The sequence below is a fragment of the Salmo salar genome, chromosome 10 (genome assembly GCF_965601325.2).
Source record: "Salmo salar chromosome 10, fSalSal1, whole genome shotgun sequence".
In the NCBI taxonomy this organism is placed as follows: Eukaryota; Metazoa; Chordata; class Actinopteri; order Salmoniformes; family Salmonidae; genus Salmo; species Salmo salar.
In genome coordinates, this window is record NC_138300.1 from 17,016,355 (window position 1) to 17,042,211 (window position 25,857).

At 41.7% G+C, this 25,857-nt stretch overlaps 1 protein-coding gene across 1 annotated transcript in view; it reads right to left on the reverse strand.

The window, feature by feature from the left end:
- The window catches only part of wdr18 (WD repeat domain 18), a 97,498-nt gene that overhangs the window by 27,969 nt on the left and 43,672 nt on the right, over nucleotides 1-25,857 (reverse strand). The window contains exon 7 of the mRNA XM_014216070.3: nucleotides 25,478-25,602. Within this exon, the coding sequence (XP_014071545.1) occupies nucleotides 25,478-25,602 (125 nt within the window). The remainder of the gene's footprint in view (nucleotides 1-25,477; nucleotides 25,603-25,857) is intronic.

Consider the following 25,857-nt stretch of genomic DNA (forward strand, 5'->3'; position numbering starts at 1 on the left):
ACGTCACATGCTAATGTAAAAAGCTGTTTTTTGATATAAATATGAACTTGATTGAACAAAACATGCATGTATTGTATAACATAATGTCCTAGGGTTGTCATCTGATGAAGATCATCAAAGGTGAGTGCTGCATTTAGCTGTCTTCTGGGTTTTGGTGACATTATATGCTGGCTTGAAAAATGGGTGTCTGATTATTTCTGGCTTGGTACTCTGCTGACATAATCTAATGTTTTGCTTTCGTTGTAAAGCCTTTTTGAAATCGGACAGTGTGGTTAGATTAACGAGAGTCTTGTCTTTAAATAGCTGTAAAATAGTCATATGTTTGAGAAATTGAAGTAATAGGATTTTTAAGGTTTTGAAAATCGCGCCACAGGCTGCAAGTGGCTGTTACGTAGGTGGGACGAATTCGTCCCGCCTAGCCCAGAGAGGTTAAAAGGGTGTATGACACATTTTAACAGGGCAAACTGTTGCAAAACTCAACCACCCGGTAGCCTATTCACAACCAATAGCAATCTCATTTCGCCTCATTTTGAAAACACCTTTTTATGTGCATTTTTAGAGGCATTCTGAAACAATTGCTCTGTGACAGATCTCTAGGGGAACCACAGAGGGCATTTTCCATAGAACATATCGGTGTCATCTCTATGGCACTGGCACTGCAAATATTGCACACATGTTCAGCATTTTAGACAATGTAGCTATCCTGTGACATTATTTTGCAACAAAACGTTCTGACAATCAAATTACACGTCACAACATTTTCGATAGCGTGATAAATAGACACGGTGATTTGCAAGGTATTGGCTTATTCATCACAGCTGTAATATCATAATAATAACCAGCCGTTTGTAATGTAAAACATGAGAGGCAGGGATGGATTGATCAGTGCTTGTTCATTCAACATAGAACCCGTTAGCTGTCGAACTCAATGCCTATCTAGGGGACTAGCCTACCTAGGGCTGTGGCGGTCATGCAAATAACTGCCAGTCTAAATGGTGATTGACCGTTATTTCAAAGAAATACGTTCAGCATCTCCGGCATCCATGCATAGCCTACACGCCACTGATGCAGACCTTTGGAACATCTACATTTTGAAAAGTCTAATAAATCCATTTAATATAGCCTATGCCATCACAAAAAAAATCTATAATTTATTTTAGGTAGATCTAAAGAAACATTATGATGTGAAGAATATGTAGCCTATTTCAGAAGAACAGAATAGCATATTCTGAGTCCTAATGATAGGCCCTGATCTGGCTATGCCATATGGCTGTGGGCTACACTAGTTCATTTAGCAGGCAAGATCTGCTTATAATTTCTGTGCTATTATTTTATAGTAAGACAATTGAACATAGCTGAATAAAATAGAAAGGATATTACAATCAAACGATTTCAGAGGGAATGCGCACATGCGGGTACTCTGTGTTAATAATATTCAAAACTCTATTTATACACTGCTCAAAAAAATAAAGGGAACACTTAAACACAATGTAACTCCAAGTCAATCACACTTCTGTGAAATCAAACTGTCCACTTAGGAAGCAACACTGATTGACAATAAATTGCACATGCTGTTGTGCAAATGGAATAGACAACAGGTGGAAATTATAGGCAATTAGCAAGACACCCCCAATAAAGGAGTGGTTCTGCAGGTGGGGACCACAGACCACTTCTCAGTTCCTATGCTTCCTGGCTGATGTTTTGGTCACTTTTGAATGCTGGCGGTGCTTTCACTCTAGTGGTAGCATGAGACGGAGTCTACAACCCACACAAGTGGCTCAGGTAGTGCAGCTCATCCAGGATGGCACATCAATGCGAGCTGTGGCAAGAAGGTTTGCTGTGTCTGTCAGCGTAGTGTCCAGAGCATGGAGGCGCTACCAGGAGACAGGCCAGTACATCAGGAGACGTGGAGGAGGCCGTAGGAGGGCAACAACCCAGCAGCAGGACCGCTACGTCCGCCTTTGTGCAAGGAGGAGCAGGAGGAGCACTGCCAGAGCCCTGCAAAATGATCTCCTGCAGGCCACAAATGTGCATGCGTCTGCTCAAACGGTCAGAAACAGACTCCATGAGGGTGGTATGAGGGCCCGACGTCCACAGGTGGGGGTTGTGCTTACAGCCCAACACCGTGCAGGACGTTTGGCATTTGCCAGAGAACACCAAGATTGGCAAATTCGCCACTGGCGCCCTGTGCTCTTCACAGATGAAAGCAGGTTCACACTGAGCACGTGACAGACGTGACAGAGTCTGGAGATGCCGTGGAGAACGTTCTGCTGCCTGCAACATCCTCCAGCATGACCGGTTTGGCGGTGGGTCAGTCATGGTGTGGGGTGGCATTTCTTTGGGGGGGGCCGCACAGCCCTCCATGTGCTCGCCAGAGGTAGCCTGACTGCCATTAGGTACCGAGATGAGATCCTCAGACCCCTTGTGAGACCATATGCTGGTGCGGTTGGCCCTGGGTTCCACCTAATGCAAGACAATGCTAGACCTCATGTGGCTGGAGTGTGTCAGCAGTTCCTGCAAGAGGAAGGCATTGATGCTATGGACTGGCCCGCCCGTTCCCCAGACCTGAATCCAATTGAGCACATCTGGGACATAATGTCTCGCTCCATCCACCAACGCCACGTTGCACCACAGACTGTCCAGGAGTTGGCGGATGCTTTAGTCCAGGTTTGGGAGGAGATCCCTCAGGAGACCATCCGCCACCTCATCAGGAGCATGCCCAGGCGTTGTAGGGAGGTCATACAGGCACGTGGAGGCCACACACACTACTGAGCCTCATTTTGACTTGTTTTAAGGACATTACATCAAAGTTGGATCAGCCTGTAGTGTGGTTTTCCACTAATTTTGAGTGTGACTCCAAATCCAGACCTCCATGGGTTGATAAATTGGATTTCCATTGATTCTTTTTGTGTGATTTTGTTGTCAGCACATTCAACTATGTAAAGAAAAAAGTATTTAATAAGATTATTTCTTTCATTCAGTTCTAGGATGTGTTGTTTAAGTGTTCCCTTTATTTTTTTGAGCAGTATATATATTTTTTAACATGTGATTGTGCAATGACTAGGCTTCTAAGAACACGTTTCACTAGGCTCTCTGTAGACTATGGGCTCTCCAACCGTGTTGCAGGAGTCTTGGGCTTATAGGCTACTTTACGAGTTATTTGGCCACTTATCAAAACATATATGGGCTAGGCGACATGATGCATGTGAATACGATAAAGAAAAAAAGAATGCATGCGCTGTTTCATGCCTTGGTCTGCACACTCTGGGCAACATTGACAAGTGATAATATTTTCAACCATCAGACTATTCTGAATTTAATCTTGTTTTTACATATACTAAATAATGTGTGATTTAGAATGGTCCATTATCATGTACCATTGGGAACAGGGACAGGGTAAAAAAAAAAAACACTTGAATAGTGAATGGAAGACACTTTTCCAGTGATTCATTTTCATGCCAGCCAGGTAGGCTGCGCCAGTTGTAAAGGGAAACAATGTGCTTAATATAAGGAAAGTTGAGAAATAAATATAGTAAGCCTATAGAAAGCTGATGGGATCCTCCTCTTTTTAATAAAAGCCATCAAAACTTTTTCACGAAATTGCATAGCCTATAGAAATGTTGTGCAACATGGGCTTAGAGGAACACTTATTTCATTCCATGCATCAACCAGCTATGAGGAGTTGGCTCTCGTTTTACAACAGGTGATCCTATCCCGCTCAAACTCCATGCCAGGGCTCTCATGAAGTGTTTGATTTGATTGCATTGACCTGATGGTAATACGGTCATCGTAACAGCCCTAAGCCTTCCCATACGTCCAAAAGATTACTGACTGGGAGTGTACAGTCATAAGGTATGAATGCTAGCTGCCCACAGCCTCATCTTAAAAAACGGCATGGTCTCTGCCTAGAAAACACCTTGGACCAGCTAGCCTATTATTCGAGACATTATTGGAGGGACAGCACACAAACAAGGCGCAGAGAGCGCGCGAGAGAGCGAGGTTAGCAGCCCACGGGATCACTGGGCATCGGGGCTATAGCTGCGCACATTTTCCACCTATCAAAACGTAGGCTACTTCTAATAAAGTTAACAAAGCACTCACCAGTCTAGCTAGCAAGCTAGTGTAATGAATAGCCAGATGCTGATATGTCGATAACAAAAAATGTGCAAAGCTGTCATAAAGGCAAAGGGTGGCTACTTTCAAGAATCTCAAATATATTTTGATTTGTTTAACACTTTTTTGGTTACTACATGATTCTATATGTTTTATTTCATAGTTTTGATGTCTTCACTATTATTCTACAATGTAGAAAATAGTCAAAATATAGAACTACTTTGGACTGGTACTGTACATACATTTTATTGTTTTATTCAGTGAATTTGGCAGAAATATATCATTACCTAAAGAATGTCAACTTTGATTGCATTTACACATTTGGCGCCTTTGTTCCAACATCTCTGCCCCAGAATGACAGATCCTCACAAGGTAAAGTGTGTGTTGTTCACAAGAGTAGAACTACACCGTCTGAGAAAGGTATTTCAGTTCGCCAATGCCCAAGTTTCACGAAAATGATGGAAAATACGCTTTTTCTGTGTATATGCATGATTTAATGCAACTATAAATATGTTTATTCTATAATCCAAATATGTGAATGATCATACAGTAGTTCAAAAGTCTATTTATATTGATAAGTTCAGTAAATTTGGTCACAATCTGACTATCCTTTGGCTGCTCATACAGGGCAACAGGTAGCTTAGTGGTTAGAGCGTTGGACTGGCTCAGATAGTCACCATTTTACGAGGTAAGGTTTTCCTGGTTGAGTGGGGTCTCCCGCAGTTTTGTCAGATGGTCTATGTCATCTGAGAATAGTCTTTGGTGGCGCTACAGGTCAGAAGTGTAGTGAAAAATGAATTGTCATATTTTCTGTATAATAAAGAAAAAATCCATTACGCCCATTTTCACCATATTTGACCTTTAATTCTTTGAAAATGGCCTTAAAAATCCTAATTTAACATGACATCCAGACAAACTTCATCCCATCATTGTTTGATCTAGCACGGACGACGACCTGTAACAAGCAAAAAAAAAAAAAAAAAAAAAAGCAAGCAGTTTTTTTAGGTTGGCTGGTCTACTATGCTGAAATTTGTTGTGTTGCGATGTTCCAGAAGAGGAAAAGTGATAAAATCATATTTGGTTCAGGATAAAGGGTCAACAAAATAAATAACCTGAACGAATGAGAAAAAGTGTTGGAAAAGAAGGTAGGGAAATGGAGCGAATGGGCAGAGAAGGAGAGGGGGTGGGGGATCGAGAGTGTGTTTGCCAGTTCAGCCAGGCATGTAGGACAAACATGTGGCAGTGAGACAGAGACCCCCTTTTGCTCCAGCTACATGATTGAACATACATTGAGGAAAGTCCCAAAGGAATTAGTGGGCACAGTAAATCTTTTGGATTCCTGCCTTTGACAAAACGGCTTGCAATTCTGCCCTGTACCCACCAGTACAACCCCGGTAAACATAATACCACAAACATGTCCCAGTAATTCTCAGTTTTGATATTAAACCTATGCAATTCACAAATAGCCTACTACACACCGCATTGATGTAACACTGAAAGCTATGTCATTTATAGCAGTGTTTTAGTTATTATAAGACTTACATTTTCCTCCACCAAAAACTATAGCGTGCTTACAATAGTGGAAGCAGGCCTTGGCAACCTCTGTCGTCTCAGCTTATCAGGGTGGACACAGGAAGACAAAAAGGTGGGAAGTCACCAATTTGTCAAAGCATTAATCTTCGCTCCCACTTTAAATCTTTACATCAGCAGCTAAATTGACAGAGGGAGGGAGGGAAGCTGTAATTCCTCATCAGCGCACCCAGATTGCTGCCAGAGTCATTTCACGCCAGGGGAGGGAGGTTAAAAAGGAAAAGAACATGGTGGGTGTTGATTTATCGCTCCCCGACGTATGCACAGAGCAGGCAACCTTTAACTGTTAAATCGCTTGGCATACCAAATCCCCTCTCAAAGGAGAGTTTTGCTTAGGAAGTGCACAGCCATATAGACTTGGCAACTCTGCCTGGCATTTCACTCTGAAATTGGAGACCCAAAACTATTCAGTTGAGCGCGTTTCACTCGGCCTGCTCCCCTCGTCTTTGGCCTGTCACTTTGAGGAGTTGCATTCAGACACTTCTTCCTGGGCTCCTGAGATTAAATTCCATTGGCTAACCTCAGGAGGTCAATCTCAGAGGCTGCATTACCGATTCGCTGATTGACAAACCACTTGGGATACATAAGAATTTGCTTCTATTTACGATTGAAGAGGCATCGCGTCACTGATATTGAGGGTGAACTGACAAAACGTCAATGTAATTAAAAGCAGTGTCCTCATTTGCATAGTGTAGCCAAAACAAACATTACTGAGCAGAATTAATAAGGTACTGGGAGTGAAATGTAAAGTCAAAGGCTTGAGACAAGGCATCCATTGGTTAACAATCATAACTAGGCCTACAAAAAGCTTGGATGGATATCTTCTTGGTAGTCGGTTACATTTGTTGAATAATTTCTGTTTAAATTAACATAAGATTGAGCGAGAGGGGGATGAGGTAAACCGGCCAGAGTCTAAATCCATTTTAAGAAATTCTGACATGGTTGACTCAATTCTCTTGGCCGACAACCACCTTTTTGTGACAGATTTTGCCTGGGCTTTTCTGCTGCTTATTAGTTTTGTTTTTATCGCTCTGGTGCAATTTTTACAATTATGTGGAACATTTTCAAAAATCTGTACAAAACTCAAATTCAGATAATCAATAAGGCTGTTGTTTCAAAACACTAAGCACATTTTCAATTGACTAAGTACATAAAAGAAAATCTGTAACTTTTTAACCAAACTTAAAATAAGTGTTTCATCTAGAAATACATGTTTCACAGGTTCATATAAAAAGTTGCCTTTCACAACGCAATGCGCACATTGCTTTTGATATGATTCTCCTCTTTTGTTAAAGAAACGCATCCCCTATAAAGTAAAAATGTATCTAAAATTAAGTTGCTGGTGTTTTACTAGTACTATTTAAATGAAGCTGCCAGCTGAGGACTTGTGAGGCATCTGTTTCTCAAACTAGACACTAATGTACTTGTCCTCTTGCTCAGTTGTGCACCGCGGCCTCCCACTCTTCTTTCTATTCTGGTTTGGGCCAGTTTGCGCTGTTCTATGAAGGGAGGAGTACACAGCGTTGTACGAGATCTTCAGTTTCTTGGCAATTTCTCGCAGGGAATAGCTTTCATTTCTAAGAACTAGAATAGACTGACGAGTTTCAGAAGAAAGGTCTTTGTTTATAGCCATTTTGAGCCTGTAATCGAACCCACAAATGCTGATGCTCCAGATACTCAACTAGTCTAAAGGCGGCCAGTTTTATTGCTTCTTTAATCATCACAAGTTTCCAGCTGTGCTAACATAATTGCAAAAGTGTTATCTAATGATCAATTAGCCTTTTAAAATGATAAACTTGGATTAGCTAACACAACGTGTCATTGGAACACAGGAGTGATGATTGCTGATAATGGGCCTCTGTACACCTATGTAGATATTCCATACAAAATCTGCCATTTCCAGCTACAATAGTCATTTACAACATTAACAATGTATTTCTGAAAGCAAACATTTTTTTTGCTTTTCTTTCAAAAACAAGGACATTTCTAAGAGACCCCAAACTTTTGAACGGTAGTGTATATTTCACAGTAAAGTTATATTTTGGATCAATGGTTGTATGGTGAAAGATGTCTACAAACAAAATGAACGCACAATGAAAGGTTTTGAATGTAAGACGTGTTACAAGTTTTGAAAATTCACCACATACTTGTGAAAATAGTACCAAAGCAATAAAAAAAACTAAGAACAACTAAATTTGCATCTTGGGGGTATGGTTCGATGTGGGTGTGTTATATTCGCTATATCGTACCCTGGCAGATTTTGCTTGTCACTCTTTAGCCACTGTAGCAACAACATAGCCACTGCTACTTTGCCCTGAAAAAAGATAAATAACTACACCTTCCTTGATTTGACATTTTTGCCGAGGAGGCATTGGTCGCACAATTTTACATCTAGCTATGGTGTTGTGAATGAAAGAGCAGTATTTCTCAATTTAGAAAATGTGCATGAAAACCACTCAGTGCATACAGTATTGAGTTTGCTGCTGCGGTTAGCTAACCCAAAACTGCTTAGAAACATGCTGTTAGTATGGACTGATTTCTGAGAACATGTCTACAACTTCATCAGCAAACTGTCCAACTATCGTAAATAACGGACAAGCTCCACGCTGTTAATCAGTCCCCAAAATCACTCGCTAGCTAAGTTCCATCTGTTAGTCAATTAAGCTAGCTTGTAGGGAAGCTACGTTGAATAAATCAGCTTATCAGTCACCGGCAAGTGGCTACGCGCATGAGTGCTTTTTTTGTTCTGGAGTACAGAGATACTGTTTTGTTTTCTATCTATTACCGGAGTGTGCGTCTGGAGTGTGCGCCTGTCTGGCAGTGTTTCATAGCGAATCACGTTACAAAATAGGTTGCGCAGTGACACAAGAGGCTCGCAAATGTTTTTTTTTTGTTAGTTTTTTTTAATTTTGGAATATTTACAAGTGGCAAGTGTACATCATCTCAATTGAATTCTCATTTTGCCTAAAACAATGGCAGACTCAAGTGATCACAGTCAAACATATCAGCAAGTGGCCACTTAACAAAAGGGCTGAGGGGCCAATTGTTCTTTAAACATAACATTGGCGATGTGTTGTCTCATGTAAACAAGTTAGAGGTGCTGCACAATGGGCAGGTCTGTGTCACTGTCTAGGTTGATTCTGCTGCTACGATTGGATAGAGTGCGATCAGCCCAGCGGTTTTTCTGTGCATGACAATTCTCCCTAGCCCCGTTCCCATTCTGTGTTCATGGGCATGATTGAAATCAAAAGCCAACCCTCAAAGATCATTCCAGTTTCTCGAAATCTCACAAATATCAGATTTGGAAGATACTGACCTTAGGACCAAAATTATGCTATTTACAATTTTAGTACATTTTGACATTAGAATAAATTATTGACTTATATCGATGCTACACAGGCCATTTTCAACTAGAGTTGGTGCTTGAGTTTAGCTCCTCTTTAAAGTAAAAATGTAAAACACCTGCATGAGACAGGAAACCAAACTGCTTTCTCAACTAAATTGCCAGTGGGTAGGTATCTCCTTGTTCTGTCTTATCTGAGATTCAGCATCAACATTTCTGCTGGATCATTATTTACCTTGTCATGATGTTCAGCAGAAAAGAAGATTAATCTACGAGAGAATTAATATTGTATTATCAGAAGTCACTTGGACAGGCTCAGCCTTCTGCTATACAAGCTTTAACATTTGATGTGGTGTGCTAAATTGCCATGCTCATTGAGCATGAAAGCCCAGATAAAAAAAATTAAATTAAACTGCGGCTCTACTTTCATGTTTGGAAGGAGCACAGCTTTATGTCCCAATTTTTGTTAGTCTTTCAGCCAACAAGGTAATTGAATAATGCATTTGCATCATGGGAAATCTCAAGTGGGGAAGAAAGAAAGACAAACAGACAAAGACAGAAAGAGAAAAAAGAGAGATGGCGAGAGAGGGGGGAGCGAGAGGCGGGGGTGAGTGAAACGAGAGAAACGACGAGACGAAGAGCGAAACGGTGAGAGACGAAGCGCGAAAGACGGAGAGCGAGACGAAGCGCGAAAGACGGAGAGCGAGACGGCGAGAGACGGAGAGCGAGACGGCGAGAGACGGGGCGAGACGGCGGAGACGGGGCGAGACGCGAGGACCGAGAGAGGAATGTCAAAAAAGGAAAAAGAGGGAGGAAGAAAAAGAGAGATAGAAACCATGCAAGCAACCAAGCGATTGAGTGGGTGAGCCAGAGAGAGAGCGGGAGAGGAGAGCGAGAGAGAATCATATTTGCATAATAAGAGTTTACGTTAATTGAAAAGTCCTATTTTACTAGTTCTTGTTGGATTGTGAGTTTCTCGGTTTGAAGGTAAAAAAAAAACAGTTATGAAATCTTTTTACGTTGCATGTTGGAATTTACAAAGGCTTGAAGTCCTTTTCAGGAGACTGAAAAGAGTTCTACAGCTGCACCATCGAGAGCATCCTGACTGGTTGCGTCACTGCCAGGTATGGCAACTGCTCGGCCTTTGACCGCAAGTAACTACAGAGAGTAGTGCGTATGGCCCAGTACATCACTGGGGCCAAGCTTCCTGCCATCCAGGACCTCTATACCAGGCAGTGTCAGAGGAAGGCCCTAAAAATTGTCAAAGACTCCAGCCACACTAGTCATAGACTGTTCTCTTTGCTACCGCACGGCAAGCGGTACCGGAGCGCCAAGTCAAGGTCCAAAAGGGGCTTCTTAACAGCTTCTACCCCCAAGCCATAAGACTCCAAAATAGCTAATCAAAGGGCTACCCAGACCCCTCTTTTACGCTGCTGCCACTCTGTTTATTATCTATGCATGGTCACTTTAACTCTACCTACATACATATACATATTACCTCGACTAACCGGTGCCCCCGGACATTGACTCTATACCGGTACCCCCTGTATATAGCCTCGCTTGTTATTTTACTGCTGGTATTTTGTTTTTACTTAACACTTATTTTAAAGCATTGTTGGTTAACTAGGGTCCTTTTTTCTCAATTTACGCCTGACTGACGTGCCCAAAGTAAACTGCCTGTTACTCAGGCCCAGAAGCCAGGATATGCATATAATTGGTACCATTGGATAGAAAACACTTTGAAGATTGTAGAAATGTTAAAATAATGTATGAGACTATAACACAATAGATATGATAGGAGAAAATCCAAAGAAAAACCAACCAGAAAAGAAAACAAATTGAGAGCCTATGCTCTTACAATGGAAAGTATAGGGGCATATCAAAATCCAGCTCCCAGATTGCAATTCCTATGGCTTCCAATAGATGTCAACAGTCTTTGTTCAAGGTTTCAGGCTTGTTTCTTCAAAAACGAGGGAGAATTATGAGTTTTAATACTGGGAATCAGAGTTGGAAATCAGACTGTGCGTGTGCAACGAAGAGGACGCGCACCTGCTAATATCGTTTTCCTATTGAACATACCTCTTTCCGTATGAAATATTAGTTTAATTACATTTTAGGGTACCTGTGGATTAAATAGAAACGTGTTTTGACTTGTTTTAAAGTTTAGTGCTAGCTTTTTGGATTCCTTTCTCTGCACGTTGAATGAGTGGATTACTCAAATCGATGGCGCCAAATAAACAGCCCTTTTGTGATATAGAGAAGGATTTTATCTAACAAAACGACACTAAATGTTGTAGCTGGGACCCTTTGGATTGCAAATCAGAGGAAGATTTTCAAACAGTGAATATTTAAATCGCTATTTGTGATTTTATGAAGCCTGTGCCGGTGGAAAAATATGTGGATGTGGGGCTCCGTCCTCAAACAATCGCATGGCGTGCTTTCGCTGTAAAGCCTATTGTAAACCGGACAGTGCAGTTAGATTAACAATAATTTAAGCTTTTAACCGATATGAGACACGTGTATTTAACTAAATGTTTAATATCCATAATTTTTATGATTATTTATTTGCATTGCACGCCCTCCAATTTCACCGGAAGCTGTCGACAGGTGTCCCGCTGGCGGGGTGCCTAGCAATAAGTTAAGGGCTTGTAAGTAAGCATTTCACTGTAAGGTCAACACCTGTTGTATTCGGCGCATGTGGCAATAAAAAAAATTATATATTTGGCTTTTGGGCTAAAGAGCAGAAACCCAGACTTCCTGAAAGAAATGTATGTTGATATTGTAGTACTACAGGAAACATGGTGCAGAGGTGATGTTTCCACTGGCTGTCCACTAGGTTATAGGGAGATAATCATACCATCCACCAAATTAAAAGGAATCACACAGGGCTGAGACTCAGGGGGAATGCTATGGTATAAATCTGAACTAACTAATTCAAATCGAATTGATCAAAACAGGAGAATTCTTTATCTGGTTAAAAAGCAACAAGGAGGCTATCTTAACACATAAAAATATCTTCCTTTGTGCCACATGCATTCCCCCTACTCAGAGTCACCCTACTTAATTTTTTTAATTTAACTTTATTTAACTAGGCAAGTCAGTTAAATTCTTATTTTACAATGATGGCCTACCCCGGCCAAACACAGATGACGCTGGGCAAATTGTGCGCCGCCCTATGGGACTCCCAATCACAGTCAGATGTGATACAGCCTGGATTCGAACCAGGGACTGTAGTGACGCCTCTAGTAGTGAGATGCAGTGCCTTAGACCGCTGCACCACTCGGGAGCCCGAAAGTTTCTCCATTCTAGAAGGGGAGATTAGTCACTTTCAGGCCCAAAGCAACGTACTGGTCTGTGGAGACATGAATGCTAGAACAGCAGAAGAACCAGACACTATTACCAGTCATGGGGATAAACACCTACCGGGAAGCAACAACCTCTTCCACTTATAATGGTACTAAACAGGCCTATAAATGGAGTGAAAACAGTACAGAAATCTACCCAAAAGCATTTACAAGCTAAAAAATACAATCTCTCATGGACAACCTTTTAGCCTTAACATTCTTCTGCAGCAATGAAGACTGGCTAATCTAAAGAAAAATAAGATCAAACCAAAAATAATAATAATGAAAAACAGTTTGATAATTACTGCAAAAATCTAAGAAAGTCATTGAGAAATATATCAAAAACAGAGACCCAGACAACAAAAATATATGCCTTCAATACGGGGAAACACTGAAGTAATACGAACACACCCTAAGAACAAAAAAGGAACAGCACATTAGAAATCAGCTGGATGGAATTGAGGAATCCATAGAATCAAACCACTTCTGGGAGAATTGGAATAATTTAAAACAAACCTCGTGACGAGGAATTGACTATCCAAAATGCAATCAAAGACTATCAGAATCGTGTGGATACCCCAATTACAGAAGAAGAATTATTGGATAAACTATGCACTCTCCAACCCAAAAAGGCCTGTGGTGCTGATGGTATTTTAAATGAAATGATCAAATATACAGACCACAAATTCAAATTCGCTATACTCAAACTCTTCAACATTATCGTCACTGCAGGTATTTTCCCCGATATTTGGAACCAAGGACTGATCACACCAATTTATAAAAATGGAGACAAATTTCACACAAATAAGAGGAATTTGCCTTAACAGCAAATTGGGGAAATTCTATGCAGTATCATAAATAGCAGATTACATAATTTCCTTGATGAACACAATGTCCGAAGCAGAAGCCAGATTCTATTTCTAAAAGAGTATCGTACAACAGACCACATTTACACCCTCCACACTCGAATAGAAAAACAAGTAAACCAAAACAAAGGCAAAACAATCTACTCAAGAAAGCATTTGATTCAATTTGGCACGAAGGTCTTTTTTTATAAACTAAAATTGGCAACAAGCAAACGGACTTATTGAGCAGCCCCTGAGAGAAGTCTAACATTATTTAACATCTACATTAATAAATTGGCAAAAACATTAGAAGAAAATCAGCAGCACCTGGTCTCACCCTACACAACACTGAAATCAAGCATCTGCTGTACGCAGATGACCTGGTGCTGCTGTCTCCCACTAAGGAGGAGTTAAAACAGCACCTAGATCATCTGCACAGGTTCTGTCAGACCTGGGATAGAATTACGAATATAATGATAATCCAAAAAAGTCCATAAATCAGGATGACAAATATAAAATCTATTTGGACACAGTTCCATTAGAACACACCAGAAACTACACGTACAGTTGAAGTCGGAAGAATTCAATGTATTTGGCTAAGGTGTACGTAAACTCAGTTTTTCACAATTCCTGACATTTAATCCTAGTAAAAATTCCATCTTAGGTCAATTAGGATCACCTCTTTATAGAGAGAATGATTTATTTCAGCTTTTATTTATTTCATTACATTCCCAGTGGGTCAGACGTTTACATGCACTCAATTAGTATTTGGTAGCATTGCCTTAAAATTGTTGAACTTGGGTCAAACATTTCAGGTAGCCTTCCACAAGCTTCCCACAATAAGTTGGGTGAATTTTGGCCCATTCCTCCTGACAGAGCTGGTGTAACTGAGTCAGGTTAGTAGGCCTCCTTGCTCGCACACGCCTTTTCAGTTCTGCCCACAAATTTTCTATGGGATTGAGGTCAGGGCTTTGTGATGGCCACTCCAATACCTTGACTTTGTTGTCCTTAAGCCATTTTGCCACAACTTTGGAAGTATGTTTGGGGTCATTGTCCATTTGGAAGACCCATTTGCGACCAAGCTTTAACTTCCTGACTGATGTCTTGAGATGTTGCTTCAATATATCCACATCATTTTCTTTCCTCATGATGCCATCTATTTTGCGAAGTGGACCAGTCCCTCCTGCAGCAAAGCACCCCCACAAGATGATGCTGCCACCCCTGTGCTTCACGGTTGGGATGGTGTTCTTCGGCTTGCAAGCCTCCCCCTTTTTCTTCCAAACATAACGATGGTCATTATGACCAAACAGTTCCATTTTTGTTTCATCAGACCAGAGGACATTTCTCCAAAAAGTACGATCTTTGTCCCCATGTGCAGTTGCAAACCATAGTCGGGCTTTTTTATGGCGGTTTTGGAGCAGTGGCTTCTTCCTTGCTGAGCGGCCATTCAGGTTATGTCGATATAGGACTCGTTTTACTGTGGATATAAACAATTTTGTACCTGTTTCCTCCAGCATCTTCACAAGGTCCTCTGCTGTTGTTTTGGGATTGATTTGCACTTTTCACACCAAAGTATGTTCATCTCCAGGAGACAGAACACGTCTCCTTCCTGAGCGGTATGACGGTTGCGTGGTCCCATGGTGTTTATACTTGCGTACTATTGTTTGTACAGACGAACATGGTACCTTCAGGCATTTGGAAATTGCTTCCTCGGATGAAGCAGACTTGTGGACGTCTACAATTGTTTTTCTGAGGTCTTGGCTGATTTCTTTTGATTTCCCCGTGATGTCAAGCAAAGAGGCACTGAGTTTGAAGGTAGGCCTTGAAATACATCCACAGGTACACCTCCAATTGACTCAAATTATGTCAATTAGCCTAGCAGAAGCATCTAAAGCCATGACATCATTATCTGTGCCTTTAAACAGCTCATTATCCAAGCTGTTTAAAGGCACAGTCAACTTTGTGTATGTAAACTTCTGACCCACTGGAATTGTGATACAGTGAATTAATTATAAGTGAAATAATCTGTCTGTAAACAATTGTTGGAAAAATTACTTGTGTCATGCACAAAGTAGACGTCCCAACCGACTTGCCAAAACTATAGTTTGTTAACAAGAAATTTGTGGAGTGGATGAAAAACGAGTTTTAATGACTCCAACCTAAGCGTATGTAAACTTCCGACTTCAACTGTATCTAGTACTAAATATCAGCAACACAGGTAGCTTCCACAGGGCTGTGAATGAGCTGAGAAACAAAGCAAGAGCAAGAGCATGACATTAAAAAGGAACATAAAAAAAATAATAATCTAATTACAATCTGGCTCAAAATGTTCCAATCAGTTATAGAACCAATTGCTCTATATGGCAGCTAAGTATGGGGTTTGCTCTCTAATAATGAATTTACCAAATGGGACAAAAATATCCAATCGAAATACTGCATGCAGGGTTTTGCAATACGTTCGTTGCAACACACTCCAAAAAGCGCATGTAGAGCAGAATTGGGCCAATACCCCCCTTATTCAAATAGAAAAAAAGAGCCATCGACTTTTACAAACATCTAAAAACAGGTGAACCCAAAACATTCCATCACATAGCTCTGCAATATCAAGAGATGAAACAAGAAGAGTCCCCTCAGCCAGCTGGTTGTGAGGCTCATTTCACTAACCCAAGCCAACCCCATAGAGCCTCAAGACATCACTCAGAAAATCTGGCCCAACCAAATCATCACAAAGCAAAAATAAAAATATATCACCGATTGGAAAGACACCACAAAAAAATCAAAGTAAACATCAATGCTATTTGGCTCTAAACAGTCTGCCACCATGTACTATCTGACCACCGTGACTGATAGAAAACTGAGGAAAACACTGACTAGGTACAGACTCAGTGAGCACAGTCTGGCTATAGAGACCGGTCGTCACAGGCAAACCGGTCTGCCCAGAGAGGTCAGGCTGTGCTCAATCTGCTCCAGGGGAGAGACAGACACCGAGCTTCATTTCCTATTACACTGTAACAAATACTCAGACCTAAGAGAATATTTATTTCCCAAAATGATCATTCAGTACAAAGAATTTGAAACTATAAAATACGAAGTAATGTGCAGTTTTGGCAGCCAAATATGCATCCTCCTGCCACAACCTGTGGGACAGCCATTGAAAAGTACAATGTAATGTCAATAATATTTCCCATTTAGTTTTGTTTTGTCATGTGGCTTCTCAGTCATGTTGAGGCTAGTCTACTACAAATTGTTTTAATGTGTTATTGTCATTTATATTGTTTTTGCTGTTAATGGTAATCCCATTTCCACTACTACTATTATAATTGCCGTTGGTCCCACCATTTTTGTTTTATATATACTTTGACAATGTAAGTCATTTAACTTGCCATGTCAATAAGGTCTATTGAATTGAGCGTGAGGGAGCGAGAGAGAGAGAGAGGGGGAGGGAGGGAACAGACCCACCTGTACATTAATACGGGGATTGGGCCAATAAAAGCAACAGGTTGCTGTTCATTTATCAGCACACAAATACAATCCACAAAGTCTAACCAACCAAGTCGATAATGAATAATAAAAAAGGTCAGTGGAGGGAGGGGAAGACTAGGGCAACGTTGTGCCTAATAAGGACGGCGATAAACCTGTGTAAATAGGAAGTAGATTTGCTCTCCTCCTTCCTTAGTCCCTCCCTATCCATCAACATTATGTTAATGCATATATTACGCACAGCTACAGCAGCACTCGTGGTAACCAGAGTATATCAGTGCAATCCCAATCAACAGGTTTTTAATGTGGTTCCAGGGAGATTGTGCAATTTTTCCTTTTCAAGCGACAACCCATGGAGGAAGAACGGGGAAAAGGAAGCAAGTGAGCTACATGAGACGTACCTGTATTTCACGACATCTAAGCATTGGGGACCGTTTAAAATGTAGTTTGTGTATGGGGTAACTGAGGAGAGTATATTTATTCCTTGTTGTGGTAATAAGGGCTGGCTAATTATCTCCCACTCAATTACAGATATCGATCCCCGGGAATTGGCTCCCACTTGGAATTACACTAATGGTCCGGGCCCCTCCTACACACGCTCATAAATTATGCCTGCGGCCAAGCAGGGTCACGGTAGCAGGGGCGCAGAGACACGGGGAGGGGAGTGCACGGCTTGAGCCCTGCCAAAACACTGCAGATACTCTGACGTGCATAATATCCAATCGATGCCCTAGGCGGAAACCATACAATTAGGGTCCGGGCGATTATGGAGATAATCTTAACAATTATCATGAAAGCGATATGGAGAGTGGATTGTGTGTTGCACTTGCTTTAGGTCAAATCCCTGCGGTAGCGCATCCACTTGAAACCGTTTGCTCAAGTTTAGAGTACTATGAAATGTGACGCGGGTTAAAAGACTAAGCACCTGAGAACAGTGTTTGGATTGTGTGCATTTTGGCATGTGTGAGCAGAGGAAATATCTCTCAATGATATGAATGTTGAGCCACTCTTGGGAACAATGGAAGTTGATTTAAGAAAATGCTCCTTTATGATTAAAACCAATGCATTTTGGCGTGTTACCTTCTTCAAAACCCTGTTTTGTTTGTCCATTGTACTCAAGAGTGGCTAAACCTGGCCTCCCAAGTGGCGCAGCGGTCTAAGGAAATGCATCGCAGTGTTGCACTTTGTGACATCGGCTGATGTAAAAGGGGCTTTATAAATACATTGATTGATTGATTGATTGATTGATTGATTGATTGATTGATTACGGCGTCACTACAGCCTGGGGTTCGTTCCCAATCAATACAGGCCGTGACCGGGAGTCCCATAGGTCGGTGCACAATTTGCCCAGTGTCGTCCGGGTTGGGGGAGGGTTTGGCCTGGGGGCGCTTTAGTTGGCTCATCGCGCTCTAGCGATTCCTTGTGGCGGGCCGGGCGCCTGCAGGCTGACTTCAGCTGTCAGTTGAACAGTGTTTCCTCTCACATTGGTGCAGCTGGCTTCCGGGTTAAGCAAGCGGGTGTTAAGAAGGGCGGTTAAGAAGGGCGGTTTGTCCATTTCACCTCTCAGGAAACATCTTCAGTAAAATTATTTTAACTCTTTGGTTAAGAGAGACATTTTGTGTTTCCTGATACAAACCATGCAGTAAGAGAAGAATTCCTTTCATAACCATCTAAACTTGTGCCAATGAACTTTGGGGTGTCCTCATTGCAATATGCAGTATCAAATGATTGCTGAGTTAGTGGTTCAGGGCAGTCTACACTGCCAGACAATTACTTCGACACAAGGCTCTTGTCCACTTCCATGCTGGATCTCCCACTCTGGCACAAACATGAGGTGCCAATCTCAATCACTCTTTAAGCGGCATGTAACAAGAGCCGAGAAGGAAAGTGCAGAAGATTATGCCAAGGCCGTCTGTGGAAAAGTGGCAGAGGGATGTGAGATGAGTACAGCACCGATTTCCTCTACAGGTCCTTGGCCCGAAATACTTTGTTAATGCACACTAGCAGTCACTCTAGTTTTCTACCCTAGATCCGTTGTTGAGCAGTTGAGGTAGATCCTAATCTCTTTGGCATCTGATCTGGAGTAGAGGTCGACCGATTAATCGGAATGGCCGATTAAATTAGGGCTGATTTCAAGTTTTCATAATCGGTATTTTTGGGCACCGTTTTTTTTTTTTTTTTTTTTTAACACCTTTATTTAACTAGGCAAGTCAGATTAAGAACACATTCTTATTTACAATGACAGCCTAGAAACGGGGGTTAACTGCCTTGTTCAGGGGGGATTCGTTTTTGCAACCTTCGGTTACCAGTCCAACGCTCTAACCACCTGCCTTGCACTCCACAAGGATTAACAAGCTGACTACCTGTAACGCGAGGGCAGCAAGAAGCAAAGGTAAGTTGCTAGCCCGCATTAGACTTATAAAAAACTATCAATCTTAACATAATCACTAGTTAACTACACATGGTTGATGATATTACTAGTTTATCTAGCGTGTCCTGCGTTGCATATGATCGATGCGGTGCCTGTTAATTTTCATTGAATCACAGCCTACTTCGACAAACGGGTGTTGATTTAACAAGCGCATTTGTGAAAAAAGTACTGTCGTTGCACCAATGTACCTAACCATAAACATCAATGCCTAACAGGAATATTTAGACTTAGTCACCCGTTAGATAAAATACGGAACGGTTACGTATGTCACTGAAAGAAAAGAAAAAAATTGTTTTCGAGATGATAGTTTACAGATTCGACCATATTAATGACCCAAGGCTCATATTTCTGTGTGTTTATTATATTATAATTAAGTCTATGATTTGATAGAGCAGTCTGACTGAGCGGTGGTAGGCAGCAGCAAGCTCGTAAGCATTCATTCAAACAGCCCTTCGCTGTGCTTCAAGCATTGTGCTGTTTATGACTTCAACCTGGGTGGGTATAATTTTTGGAACGTTCCAACAGGAATCTATTCCAAAAACTTCATAAATAACAAGGTTTCCAAAAAACAACGCATACAAAGTTGTATAGCGGCAGAATAAGATACCGGGTAGGGAGTGGTCTATTTCATTGCGTTTTTCCACTCATCACGTTTATTCCGAAAAATGCCTGTCCTCACATGTCTGTTTGCCTATGGACAAACATTAACAATAAGCTACGTGGTGAGTTGATGCCTATTCGGCAGCTAGTTAGCTAGGTTTGTATGCGTTGCTACTTTGTATGCGTTGTTGGTTGGCAACCTTTTACTTTACGTTTTTTGGAACAGATTCCTGTTGGAACGTTCCACAAATTATACCCACCCCTTCAAGCCTATCAACTCCCAAGATTAGGCTGGTGTAACCGATGTGAAATGGCTAGCTAGTTAGCCGGGTGCACGCTAATAGCGTTTCAAACGTCACTCGCTCTGAGACTTGGAGTAGTTTTTTCCCTTCCTCTGCATGGGTAACGCTGCTTCGAGGGTGGCTGTTGTCGATGTGTTCCTGGTTTGAGCCCAGGTAGGAGCGAGGAGAGGGACGGAAGCTATACTGTTACACTGGCAATACTAAAGTGAATATAAAAACATCCAATAGTCAAAGGTATATGAAATACAAATCATATAGAGAGAAATAGTCCTATAATTCCTATAATAATATAATAACTACAACCTAAAACTTCTTACCTGGGAATATTGAAGACTCATGTTTAAAGCAACCACTAGCTTTCATATGTTCCCATGTTCCCCCAAAAAAATATTTAAAAAAAAAATGTTCTGAGCAAGGAATTAAACGTTAGCTTTCTTACATGGCACATATTACACTTTTACTTTCTACTCCAACACTTTGTTTTGCATTATTTAAACCAAATTGAACATGTTTCATTATTTATTTGAGGCTAAATTGATTTTATTGATGTATTATATTAAGTTAAAATAAGTGTTCATTCAGTATTGTTGTAATTTTCATTATAAAAATAAGAAAATAGTCGGCCGATGAATCGGTATCGGCCTTTTTGGTCCCCCAATAATCGGCATCGGTATTGAAAAAAATCATAATCGGCCGACCTCTAATCTGGAGCTCCAGAATGCTTTCTAGAAATTTTCAAGTAAACAGCGCATAACTTGAGGCCATTTGTTTAGACTGCCATGAGTAAAGGATATCACTCTTTTGGCTTTGTTAACGCCGATGTCTCGATGATAGCCACGTTGTTGCTGTGCTCTTCACCTTTCAGTAGCAGTAGTGCTTGAGAACTGCAAAGGGACATTTGCAGCAGCAGTGCCTACAGTTTGTAGAGTCTGTCCCTCCCCCAAAAAAGTTTAAACATTGAGAGGAACTTGTGACTTATACAGTTACTCAGTGTTGACTAAATATTGTCAAAGAGCTTCCAAAAAGACCCAAAACTCACTTGGCTACCATAATGGACCAGGAATAAGATAAAATATTTTGTTGATACGATGCAAATCGTAACATTGGTGGGCTATTTTTGTCCATTCCCTTGAGGTCTTCAAGTCTGCCCGGTTCACCACTTTTCCAGCCCACTCCTTTCTTGATCAATGGTGGTTGCAGAAGGAATAATAGATATTAGTCAGAGACAACAGCAGGCCAGTAATACTGAGCTCACAGAGACACTAAGGATTAGTGAAGTTGGCAGTTTAATCCACACAGGAGGAGCAGTGCAGACAGCAGTGGGAGGGGGGGGTCGTTTGAAGTCTAAATACTGTCTCAATCAGCGGTTCGCCTTAGACGCATAGCAACAGACGTTGGATTAAGTTAATTACGATGCAGAGAATGCCAGTCACGATCACCTGTCTGTCTGTGGTGGTGAGGGCGGCGATGGTAGTGGGGTGTGTGCATGTGCGCGTGCTATGTAAGTTCCCTTATTATTCATGAGATGTGAACAAAAAAAATATTCATGAGAGTCAGATTTCTAGGCCAAGCCCTACATGGAGAGACCCTTCGCCTCAAACTTACGTTCTGATTGAACATTTATGTACAGGGTTAAGAACCTAGGAAGTAAGTAATTATCTCTCCAGTAGATTAATGATTTTTATCGCCTCGCTTACAAATAGGTCTAAACATTTGGCCCTTTCCTTATTTCCCCTGCTAGGTATGATGTAAGTCGGTTTAAAGATACCATACTGCACTCTGTCTCAGCCAGGAGATTATAAAGAGCATGCAATGGTAGCCTACATCCTGTCCTCTGACCACTCATACAGTCTATCTTCTCCACGGAATGGTGCCACCATCAGACTAAAACTTTTATCGGGGACTGGTATGATCTCTCGAATAAGCCAAATGCTAAATAACTTCAACGGAAGTTAGTTTTATGGACATTGACCATACACCTAATTTCCAAAGCCACCATTCCAAAAACTTCCGGTCGCTTGTGAGCAGCTCAGATTTTCCCGCCACTACTCGTCTGATTTGTGCCGGTCGAGCTGCGGAGCTTAGTGAAGATGGATAGTATGAGGGAGAGCGACGGGGCTGTGAAAGGTTTTTCTAATTGCCTTCAGGATCACGCATGCCTTCAGAGAGGGCCAATAACCGCCTTTGCTCTCCCAGAACAGAGTTGGGGAAACCGGGCTAGAGCTCGGGAGATTTACAGTGGATGTGGAGGCCGGGACCTTCAGACAACTCAATTACAGGCTGAACTCACCCTCTACGCTGCTCCTTGTGGAAGACAGGGTGGGGGGGGACAGGAAGATGGCTGGAGACAGGTTGAGAGCCCAAGATATAATGCAGCCCTTAGAGCATAGACACAGTCAGGGGAGACACAGCGTTGACATCCATCAATAAATTTGGGCTAGGCAGTTGTGTTCACAGTTCATAGTTGACTGGTGCAAGTGTATATTACGGGCTGTTTATTTACTGCACGCAAATAGACCGTAATCTAAAGTGTGTGGTTTTCTTTCTTGTTTTGCTACTGTGTTGTTGAATGGTCAAATTATTGTCACAATCTGATTATGTCATTAAAGATTATTTTCAATATCTAATTGTAATATTTAATCATGGAGTGAAATGACTGAAGAACCGGGTTGAAAAAGGGTTGTTTAACTTGGTCATCTAAATTATGGCTTCGCCATTGATCAGCGTTGGACCAACACTGCCAGAGACAGACCACAACAACAAAAATATCTATCCATTATAATCTTAGTGGTAAAACTTTGAAACGACATAAATGATAACAATGTTAGTTTACTACTACTTAGAGAGCTCATTGTGTGGTTGTCCCGGTTCGGGTGCCCTGTAAGTCGCTCGGAGAGCGTCGCGCGAGCGAGCAGGCTCGTGCACGAAGCACACGAGCTGTGCATTATTGCTCAACAAATACATTTGTCGTTTAATAGCGAGGCCTGTATTGAACACCCTCACAACAATGGCGGGCTAAAGCCCAATCCATTACCCTGATTCTCACATTCCAATACACGCCAGCTGCTTCTTGACTTGACATATTGCTTGAAGAGCTTTTCAGTGAAGAATGTACTACCTGAAAATAGGCCACTGAGATGGAGGGGTTTTCGGACAGCCCGATAATGTCAGCGGCAGAGCAGCGTTGATCAGCTCGGAGGCTTTGCAGACGGCGGTCAGCAGTGGGGAGTGTGCGTTTCCGGCTCTGCGAGCGAAATGGGAGTTTTTGTGCGTGTAATAAATGAACCCTGTAAAGTAAACCGTTGGTCAAGACACAGTATGACCCTCTCAGCCTTCTCTTTAGAAAGTCAGATGACTGCAGAGTAAGCGCGGGAGGTATACTGTAAACCGGCGTATTTGGAAATAGCCAAGGGATGGTTTTTCAATAACATTAATACCATTGAAACTATTTCCTTGAAGTTTTTTAAGAAATGTGAATATTTGTAGCTACTTTATGTCAATACCTGCAGTTACTACGTTAGGAGATAAAGATACAGTTCTTAATTTTATCCGTCACATTATTTTTTTTTAATGAAGCTTACCAGTAGTCCCCCAGTTACATGGTGTTTGTTTACACACAACTACTAGACAGGAGCCTTGTGAGTCACTCATTAGGTGCAGCACACGCCAGGTGATCTAGTTACAGTATGGAATTCACAATTAAATGTTTGCCTGCTAGATATCTAATAACTATTAAGTTAATTCTAAAAATGTGCTAAATGCTCTGCAGTTGGCTTGCTAATTTAGTAGCTAGTTAGCCATGTTACCGAATATCCCAGTATGGCACAAGGTTGGTATGAAGGTAGGACAATCTGGATACTGCCCAAGCCTACTTCTGAGGGCTTATAATGACCCCTACAAACTCGACAGGGCTAAACAACACCAAGCTCTAACTCTGAAAACAAGATTGCACTCCCAAAAGGTCTGGCAAGGCCACGGTGCGATGCTTACTTCTCCCACAGCCAGAAGACATTTCAATACAAGTGCCGTTGAACATCATTACATCCTCCATCCGGCCAAAACTGATAGACAGCTAACCAGTCACAGTGGCTGAATAAACAACAGAAACATCCTATTAAAACAAAATGAGTTCGCAACCTGCCCAGTGACGCAAATCAAATCCCAGTTCTCTAAAAGCACTTAACGAAAGGGACTCTACCGTCGCACTGAGTGAGTGGGTGCTGTGGCCCATAGAAAAGGTGACAGATGCCTCAATGTGATAGGAACAACTCTCTATTTTGAGAGCTCAGCTCTCTCCTAAGTTATTAACTCTATCTTACATGTCATGAACCGATAATTATATTTTCAGAAGATGATCAATGATACTACTTGCATTGGCACTTTCTAACACAGCAATTATATTTTCAATATGTTACTTATTATTCTTCATATAACATATTCTCTTCATACTTCTAACTATGAGCTGCCTTAGATACGTACACTGAGTATACCAAACATTAGGAACACCTTCCTAATATTGAGTTGCGCCCCCCCCCCCCTCCCTATTTTGCCCTCAGAACATCCTCAATTCGCTGGGGCATGGACTCTACAAAAGGTGTCAACAGCGTTCCACAGGGATGCTGGCCCATGTTGACTCCAATGCTTCCCACACATAGTTGTGTCAAGTTGGCTGGATGTCCTTTGGGCGGTAAACCATTCTTGAGACACACGGGAAACTGTTGTGTCAAAAACCCAGAGGCGTTGCAGTTCTTGACACACGGGGTATGGCACCTACTACCATACCCCGTTCAAAGGCACTTACAGTAAATATTCTGGCCCATTCACCCTCTGAATAGCACATAAACAATCCACGTCTCAGCTGTCTCAGGGCTTAAAAATACTTCTTCAACCTGTCTCCACCCCTGCATTTACACGTATTTAAGTGGAATTAACAAGTGACATCAATAAGGGATCATAACTTTCACCTGGTCAGTCTACGTCATGGAAAGAGGTTTTATTGTTTTGTACACTCAGTGTATATCGGACACACAAACTCACATCTAGAGCAAATGTAAATAAACGCATCAGCTTGCCTTTACAAACCAACCTAAGTTGAACCGAACGCCCAGCGCAAGACGGGCATTACGTTTGCCGTCTGCTGTTAGCTCCCAGTCAACTGATCACTTCACAGGAAACAACAGTAACAGAGAACAAACAAAATTGCACCTGGAGTATACATGTCAAACCATACACTCCATGACCTCAAGGAAGGGCAAGCGTGGAAGGGTTTTCTAACAAGGTCCGGGGGCAGGGTGATGTATGACTCAGGGCGTTCTGGGAGAAATCAATGTCTCAGCGAGGCATTTGCTATGCCAGCGGCTGAAGTGAAGAGATGGGTTTGGGCTACTGAGGTGAGACTTTGGTTAGGTGAGGTGGTCATTCAAGCTCACCTTTGTTGTTGATGCTGCGAATGCTCTGCTTGCTCTGGATGTCCCACAGTCGTATGGTCTCATCGTGGGAGCCCGAGAGGAGGAGAGTGCCATCCATAGAGACAGACAGACATGTCACTAGGTTCCTGTGGAGGGATGAGTGCAAAGGGAGATCACTTGGCTGATTAAATAGGGTTCTCAAACATCAAAATGTTTGGGGATCAACATTCATATCATCAGCTTTTCCTTTATTACCCAAGTAAATAACGTAAGTAATCTAGTCACACAACATCTAAATTTCAGAAAGTAAATTATATCAGATTCCATTTTTTCTTACTCAAGTTCTAAACTAAACTGTTCTCCTGATTTCTTAAATGCTATCATCAGTTTCCTTACATAAT